Source organism: Chenopodium album, chromosome 3 (genome assembly GCF_948465745.1).
Source record: "Chenopodium album chromosome 3, dcCheAlbu1.1, whole genome shotgun sequence".
NCBI classification, from domain to species: Eukaryota; Viridiplantae; Streptophyta; class Magnoliopsida; order Caryophyllales; family Amaranthaceae; genus Chenopodium; species Chenopodium album.
In genome coordinates, this window is record NC_137836.1 from 41,503,107 (window position 1) to 41,511,476 (window position 8,370).

Consider the following 8,370-nt stretch of genomic DNA (forward strand, 5'->3'; position numbering starts at 1 on the left):
TTTTTTTTTATATTAGGAATTTTATCTAAATATGATAAACAAAATAAATAATTTATTTTATAATAAAAAATTCAAGTAGTAAGTAAGTGAATATCACAAACTTTTAGATAAATATATATTTAGTAAAATATTTTATTTGAAAAAAAACAAACAAGCCGTGCTAGTTAATTTATAAAATTAGACATTATGACAAATCCAACAATATATTATAGGATCATATTTATATATTATGTATTGGTATAAAAATTAAGTCAATGATGACATATGAATAGTGTGAAATCTCAAATCTAGCATATAAAAAAAAAAAAAAACTAAGGGAGTAGTAAAAACCGTGGATGGCACGGGTTTGAATTCACACCCTGTATGCATATGGAGGAGTGCATCTTAGCACATAGCTTCTATATATTTACAAAACATATAGGAGGGCAAAAATGATAATTTAGTAACCTTTTGGAAAAGCTTACTCTACAATGGTACATTATATTGTACCATTTTGTACCGTTATGCATGTATTATGTACTATTAAAATATAAGTTGTCTGATTAATACTTTTTGTGTACTATTATGCATGTTATGGTACTTTTTACTATCTTATAGGTTTAATATTCCCCCCCATAATACTTACCACATGTCACCTATTATACATGTAATGATACATTTTTCATCCTATATATTTGTTAAACTAATAAAAGCTATGCGGTAATGGTTAACCCATATGGAGTAATAATTTTCCTAAAATAATTATTGTATATACGGTGTATATGAGATGACCCAACATCTTCTAATACGGAGTACTTTAAAGTGAACATCAATAACTATATATTAAAAGACACACCAATGACATGTGTCATTTTCTAGAGTGTCCTTTAGTGTTTTTTTTTTTTATTTTTTATTTTGATTATTTATAAATAATCTTTATTAAACAAATCTTATAGATAAATAAAAAGATAGCAAAATAATACATAAAGAAAAGATTTGACAAATCTAATACATAAATAGCAAGATAGCAAAATAATATATAAATAAGAGATTTGATATGTCTTTCCATAATATATACGGAGTAGTGGAGTACATTGACAATATAAATTTAAGTAAAAAAAAAATAGTAAATCAGATTTTTTAACATAATTGTGCCATAATGTTATGTACTCCCTCCGTCCCTTTTTTACATTTCTATTTGTAAAATTACACTGGAATTAAGGAAGTTGGAATAAAACAAAATATAATGGGAATTACAAGACATTAATTGATGTCTTTGAGTAAAATAAAGATAGAATAATATTTAATGCTGCACATGTCATCAATCCTTTGAAAATAAAAAGAACCAATAACATTTTTTGGTGGAAAAAAAGGACCAATCATATTCATCTAAATTGATGCACATGGATTAAAATAAGAGTGAGAAAATAGAGAAATCATTAATTACAAAACAGAAAAATAGGGATAATTTGGAATATTTGGTAAAAATTTACATTCTAAAAAAGGAAAGTTGGAATTTAATTTTGAAATAACCAAAAAGGAAAGTAGGAATGTAAAAAAAGGGATGGAGGGAGTACTACTTATTACAACAATAATTTTATTTATTTTTATTTAATTATTAATTACTCCCTCCGTCCCTAAAAGAACGACCCATTTGGCCTAATTTTAGTCCCAAAAAGAATGACCCATTTGTTTTTCCCAACACCTATTCATTTCCCTTTCTGTTAAAGTGTCAGCTTGGCAATCTTGTGTATTTTAATTATATTGATTGTTGTAAAACAATACTTTAATCTTATTGGCTAATAAAGCATCACATGGATTAGTGCATTATTTTATTATGTTTATTAGGCATAGAATAAAGATAAAAACTTACATCTAGGAATTTCTCTCTCTAGATATTAATTACAAATTATTGTCGACTTGTGTTTTTTCATACATTTGTACTTGCAAATTAAGTTTCTTAATACCCGCAAAATCAACCCAAATGGGTCATTCTTTCGGGGACGGAGGGAGTATATGTTAAAAAACTCTAAGAAAGTAATTTGAATTTCAAATATTAAAAAATAGATAAAATAAAAGATTTGATGTATCCTTCTACAAATAAATATATTAAAAAAAATCAGGTTTTTAACATAATTTTTTACATATATAGTGACTACAGAGTGTAATGTACGACGTTTTAAGAAATCCATTTAGTTAACAACAAGAAAATTAAACCAATTTTTGATAAAATTAAATATATATAATAATTTTATTTTTTGAAACCAAATATATAATAACTAGTTTTGTGCTCGTGAGATGCCCGGGTTGTTTATTGAATTTTAAGATAAATTTATAATTTATATGTCAAAATTTAAAATATACTTCATATCATTGATACAAAAATTAGTTAGGAATTAATGTGTTTTTCTGACGATTTGCTATCTAGTAGCCATGTAATGGCTAATAATAATAATGTTGGTGAAAATGTTTAATTTAATACATTAAAAAATAAAATAAAAATTAGCAAAAAATAAACTAAATAAATAAAATGTTCAAAGCACGTTGGATTGACCCGAACCCAAAACTTTGGGCAAGGGTTGAACATTTCTTGATTCGTAACTTGAAGTGACCCAATCCGAGCTGACTCGTGACCCAATCCTAATTCACAGGTCTCCATTCTATTAGATTGCGAAGTATATATAATTTTAACCGATTAATATATATTATAAATAGTTGTTTTACGCTTTGAACTACTTTCTTCGCTCCAAAAAATATTAAGATATAAAAAATAAATTGATATGATAAGTTTTTAAAATTATAATTTAATAATTTTTTTTGAATAAAATTATAATTCAATTTGTACATCTGAAATATTGGTATTTTATAGATAATAAAATTCTAAACTAACAATTTTATTCTAAAATTCTATCCAAATAGAATTCTAAATTAACTTTTTTATCTTAAAATTTTTATTTAAATCTATCCAACACGGCGCGACACTTGGCGAAAAGTTGAAACGCCAAGTGTCACAATCTCGTGACCTGACTAAAAGTTTAGCTAAAAAATATGTATCTGGCTATTAGGCTCTTTTATAATAATTAATTATTGGGTCTTTTTAAATAAATTTTTTACTCTGTATAATATTTTAGAAAAATTCATTGTTAATTTAAAAATAATCATGGAGTATTAAAAATTACAGTACATTACCCGGGATTTAACCTACTCCCTCCGTTTTTAAATACTTGATCCACTTTCCTTTTCCGGCCGTTTTTAAATACTTGCGTTCCTTATTTGGAAAACTTATATAATATTTAATTACTTTCTCTCACCAAGTGGACCCAACAATATTAATATTATATTCTCTCTCCTTCAATTCTGTCCACTACTTTTGATTCATTACAATTTTTTATTCTTTCACCAACCTCAGTACCTTCCTATTTTATTAATTTCTTCTAAAACTCCGCATGGAGAAATGGAGCAAGTATTTAAAAAACGGAGGGAGTAGTCCAATATTCTCATTCTTTCTCTCTCCTCTTAGTCACCCACAATTGCCAAAATCTCAAACAAGTATTCTGTTCGAAGTTTTCTCATTTCTCTGCAATATCCATGGCTCGACGCGGAAGACCTCGCAAGGTGCTTTTCTCTTTCTCATCATACTTCCATTTCAATCTTTTCTTGTTATTTCAACTGGTTTTCCCCCTTTTTTCTTGGGGTTTTTTTTTTTTTTTTTTTTTCCCTAATTTTTTGCATAAATTTGTTGCAAATTTGTAGGTGGGTCTTAAACGTATTGATGCTGCCATTGATGCTTTAAAACCAATGGGATTTTCGCCTGAAATTGTTCGTATGAATGTTGATAAATTGCTCAAAGTAAGTCTGTTTCACCAAATTATTGATCAAATTCTATGCTTTATTTTATTGCAATTTTTTTTGTCTGTTTTAATCAATTAATTTGTGGGTTTTTTATTTTATTTTTGGTGATTATAGGAGTATGGTGAAGAAGGGTGGCCTTTTATTGAAGAGGCCTCTTACAAGTTGCTGATTGAGTATATACTGGAACCTCCTGTGGTACCCAATTTCTTGTTTTTGTTATCCATTTCTTGAATTATTGCCCTTGATTTCTTATTTACTAAATGGTTATTTTGTTGTTTCATTTCTGTTGTTTATAATGATATTTTTTTGGTGTTTATTGTTGGTTATAATGATTATAATATAATTGTCACACTCTGATTGCTGATTTTGCTGTTGTTTTTGAGGACTTGGGACTTTATAATAATATGAAGTATGTAAATTGAAAAGCTATTGTCTTTACAAGATAATATGAAGTATGTAAATTTAAAAGCTATTGTCTTTACAAGCGTTTTTTAATTTGTTTGTTGAGATGCTATAGTTGCTGGTACCGTGTTTTGAGCTAGGAGAGGACTATTTAATGATGATGTTTATATGTATGCATTGCAGGAATCGCCGAATGAAGATAGATGTCAAGAAGGTGGGGAGGATGAGCCGGAGGAGGCTGGACCTTCTGGCGAACCCAGTGAGTCCTTATGCTCTAACCATAGTACTCTCGTGGCAACTGATACTCCTTTGGCAAGTCCTGAACCTGTTGCAGGTAAGAGGATTTCTTTGTTCTTTCTGTGTTGTCTTCAGACTTATGTTACATTTTGCTTCTGAGATGAGAACATAGTGAATAATATCCTATATTATATATTTTATAAACTGTTAGTTTATGGGAATATCTGTTCATATTCCCCTTTAATATCAGCCTGGTAGTAAGTTGTCATGATTAAGCATAGGATTTTTTCCCTTTTAATTGAAATTGTATTAGCATGAATTTTATGAAAATATCTCTGATTTGCAGTAAATAAGGATAGAGGATTATCTAATTAGGAGAGGAGGTGTGGGGCGGGGTAGGGCTGTGGGGAGCTTGTGGTTTAGGAGTTTGGCATATTGAAACAGCTCCTTGGTGATAAGTGGCTTTAAATATTTTGTACTTGGGATGCCTCTAGGGTGTTTTGTGGAACACATACTTTCTATATGAGCCTTTGGAGATTCATGAGCCATATTTCCTTCTCTTCTTTGCCTTGTTCTGGTTTAATGGTATAACATTTTCTACCAGGAGGATTGTTGGGAGAGGCCTTCCATTTTCTATCTTTTTGGCTTTTTGTGTTAAAATGACTTTTATTTACTAATTTTTTAATAGAAAGATTGTTTAATTGTTTTGTTTGATTTTACTTTGTTCTACTTGATTCAGGAATTTTTTTACCTGTTATATGAGTGGTTGATAATCATTTCTTCTTGTGTATTCATTAATAACTCAATTTATAAGCACCTTGAAACAGAGCATCACTTCCAAGAATCTCTTCAATGTCACATTGAGTTGCCCAAATAGATTTTGTTTGGACTTATTTCTTAGATTAATTTAACACAAATTGCAGATTAGGCACTTCGTACCCATCTCAGCTGAGGGCCATGGGGGGCAAATATTTTTATTATTGTGTTTGTTCGGTGGTTCTATTTGTTTAACGGAATTTTGGTTGTTAAATGAGAAGCTTGGGTGTGTGACGTGGCTGGTCAGAAAGAGAGAAAGATTTCATTGAGGTATCTTCATCTGCAAATTTTTAGCTCACGCCGCAGAGTGATACTGCCACAGTGGTTGATTAACTTCAGTATCATTTTTTTCTATTATTTTTCTAGTGGGGAGTGGACTTGTGAAAAGATTCGCAGGTGGTGAGATCTAGAGTTGCTTCCCTCCTGAGTTGTGCTTTTATTATATTCACTCAATGTGATATCTTTCTTGTACCCGAGAAACAAATGGTATCTTTTGTACCTTCGTGCGTTTGTCGAGCCAGCTTTTCACTATGTTATTTTATAGTAATACTAAAGGTGATGCAATGCTCAGCTCATATTTTCATGTATCTGTCTACTGTTCAATTTTAAAAATTAGAAAAGTGGCTGCTAGACATCATTCACTCCATTCAATACCACCAGATATTGATTAAAATGTTTTCTTTTATAGTTGCTTCCCATTATAGGAGGGTGTCTGAAGTGCTGAACTAGACCTCATCGAGCTCTAATTCTGATTTCATTAGTGATGGACTATTAAATGATGGTTGTACATAAAATGATTGGGTATCATGGATTTTCCATTTCGAACAAGGCATCAATTTATTGTAGTACACATCTGCATTGAGTCATTTAAAGAGCTGTTGATTTTAACTACAGATTTATTAGCCTGACAATTTGCTGCACACCTTTCTGCTTATGTCCATTTCAGTTTCATGAATCAAATTTATGCTCATTCTACCTAGTCAGTTATGTAATTTAGAAACAATGATTCATCCTGATTGCACCCTTTTTTGGGCTAAAACTGCTAATTATTTCACATTTGGATCTTACAAATAGTGTTTACCGTAAAAAAGAGTAACCTTCTGTGCTGTAAGTTACAGGCGTGAGCTACTTTTTGTTGGGTTGGTGCTTACTATGTCTTTAATTTGTATTTACAGTGCATAAGCCCTCTTTATCACTTGCTGAGAGTGCGAAGAGCCCAAGCCAAATCGAAGTAAACCAGGCTAATGCTATCCTCATAGATCAGGAAAATAGTTTACCTTTTCCCTCAATTTATACGCTTCCAATTCCACCTGGAATTGAGTATGTTCGTCAGGAAAAGATTGCACCCTGTACACGCAGACCTTGCTATGGTTGGATTGGTCCTAACACTGATGAAGATATTATTCTATTAACTCCTGCACCTGTTCTGAGCTGGAGGACTGGAAAGAGGCCAAGGAAGCGAAAATCTAGGTGGGATGTCGGGCCTTTAGATGTTGTTTGACTGAACTTTTCTATTACTTGTATATAACTCCTCATTTTTCTGTAAAACTTGTTACGTTTATAGTCTGAGATATCATAAGTTTCAGTACTTTGAAAAGGCTTAGGACTTGTGCTACTTACGAAATAGGATGCTGAATGTGAAGTTCTGCAGTTAATCTTGTAATAGAAATTATCCCTTATGGCTTGAAGCCTTGTATTGATTAGAATGAATGAATTATTACGCTGTATTGCTTATTGTTATGGTTCACTTCTGAAAACACTAGAAAGTGGCTGTTGTTTAGCAAAATCCCTTAATTTCAAGAATTACGGTAGCAGCACAAAGCATCATCTACTAAGGTTCATCTTTTTCCTCATCACTGAAGCATAGTGTTCGTACTTAGAGCCTTGTGCCTCACATCTGTCACATGTAGTTTAGTTTGCAGGTCTGTACTAAGCAGCCATACCAACAAAGCTGAAGAGTAAATGAAATGTTCAAAATTCTTGTCATTTTTTTAGGAAAAAACATAGTGATGTGAGCCTTGTTCATTATACATTATATGAATATTAATTTTTAAAAAAATAATTTTACGATAAAAATGTCAGAAGGAAATTAATGTGGTGAACTTGGTACTCGTATTATTTACAATGTAAATGCGGAAAATAAATACTGTATACTGTTAGTAATTGCTAAAGATTGAACAAAAATAATACTTATTTTATTTTTTTTTAGAGAAGAAAGGAATAATACTAATGGATTTAGAATTGCAAATAAATACAGTAGCTATCAAGTTTAATACTTCCTCCGTTCTGTTAATGTTGCAACAAGGAGGAAATTACGCATCCCAAAACACATTTTATATGTTAAATATCTATAATTGTGTAAGAGTAAAAATTATAAAAAGTTGATATTGTGAAAGTATTATATGAGACGAATCCAACAAGATCCCACTTGACTATATTTTGCTTAACGTATAACTCATATTATATGGTCAAACAAGAGTGATGAATAGTGTAAAAAGTCCATTGTTGCAATATTAATAGAACGGAGGAAGTATACAAAAAAAAAAAATTTAAAAAACTTGGAGCCCTTCTACTGTCAAAAAGACCAATGAATTGTTGGAATAAGGAAAGGAAATTCAAAGAAGTAAGGTCCGGGCACCCGGCCGGGTGAGAACCGCCCAACTGTGCGCGATTAGAAAATTGGAGTGCAGCCCGACCGCGCGCGAGAGATACTGACTAGGAAGAGAGCCTTTAATGAGGTTGAGACTGTAGCTTTCACCGAAGAATGTAGTGCTTTACTACAAAATAAACCTCCACCAAAATTAAAGGATCCTGGTAGTTTTCCTATACCTTGTCATATAAGAAATGTTTTTATTGATAAAGCTTTATGTGATTTAGGTGCCAGTGTCAGTGTAACGTTATCGTCTGTGTGTTCAAAGCTTAATATGGGTGAATTAAAGATTACTATTTGTAGGGAATATTTCAAGCAATACCCCTAGCTCAAACCCCACTGTGATCATACACTAAAGTACGGTGGCGTGGGAAAGAAGATAGAGCAAAAGAGTCGCCAACAAGTTTTAGGAACTTGTAAACCGTTCACGAGGT

At 31.2% G+C, this 8,370-nt stretch overlaps 1 protein-coding gene across 2 annotated transcripts; it reads left to right on the forward strand.

Moving 5' to 3' along the window:
• The first annotated feature begins 3,476 nt into the window (after positions 1 to 3,476).
• On the forward strand, positions 3,477 to 7,026 carry LOC145613484 (uncharacterized). Of its 2 annotated transcripts, none has more exons than XM_081668603.1 (5): positions 3,477 to 3,594; positions 3,733 to 3,828; positions 3,946 to 4,026; positions 4,417 to 4,567; positions 6,462 to 7,026. In XM_081668603.1, the coding sequence occupies exons 1-5, from the start codon at positions 3,568 to 3,570 to the stop codon at positions 6,785 to 6,787; spliced, it is 681 nt and encodes a 226-aa protein (XP_081524729.1). In that variant the 5' UTR covers positions 3,477 to 3,567; the 3' UTR covers positions 6,788 to 7,026. The 2 variants fall into 2 exon arrangements, with proteins under 2 accessions (XP_081524729.1, XP_081524736.1); XM_081668610.1 differs by having other exon boundaries at positions 3,946 to 4,023.
• The last annotated feature ends 1,344 nt before the right edge of the window (positions 7,027 to 8,370 follow it).

Bases quoted from the DNA above. Each gene is read 5' to 3' on its own strand.
- LOC145613484 (XM_081668603.1), top strand. From the start codon at position 3,568: ATGGCTCGACGCGGAAGACCTCGCAAG. The intron at 3,595-3,732 runs GTGCTTTTCTCT...GCAAATTTGTAG, and splicing joins GACGCGGAAGACCTCGCAAG to GTGGGTCTTAAACGTATTGA. The intron at 4,568-6,461 runs GTAAGAGGATTT...TTGTATTTACAG, and splicing joins AAGTCCTGAACCTGTTGCAG to TGCATAAGCCCTCTTTATCA.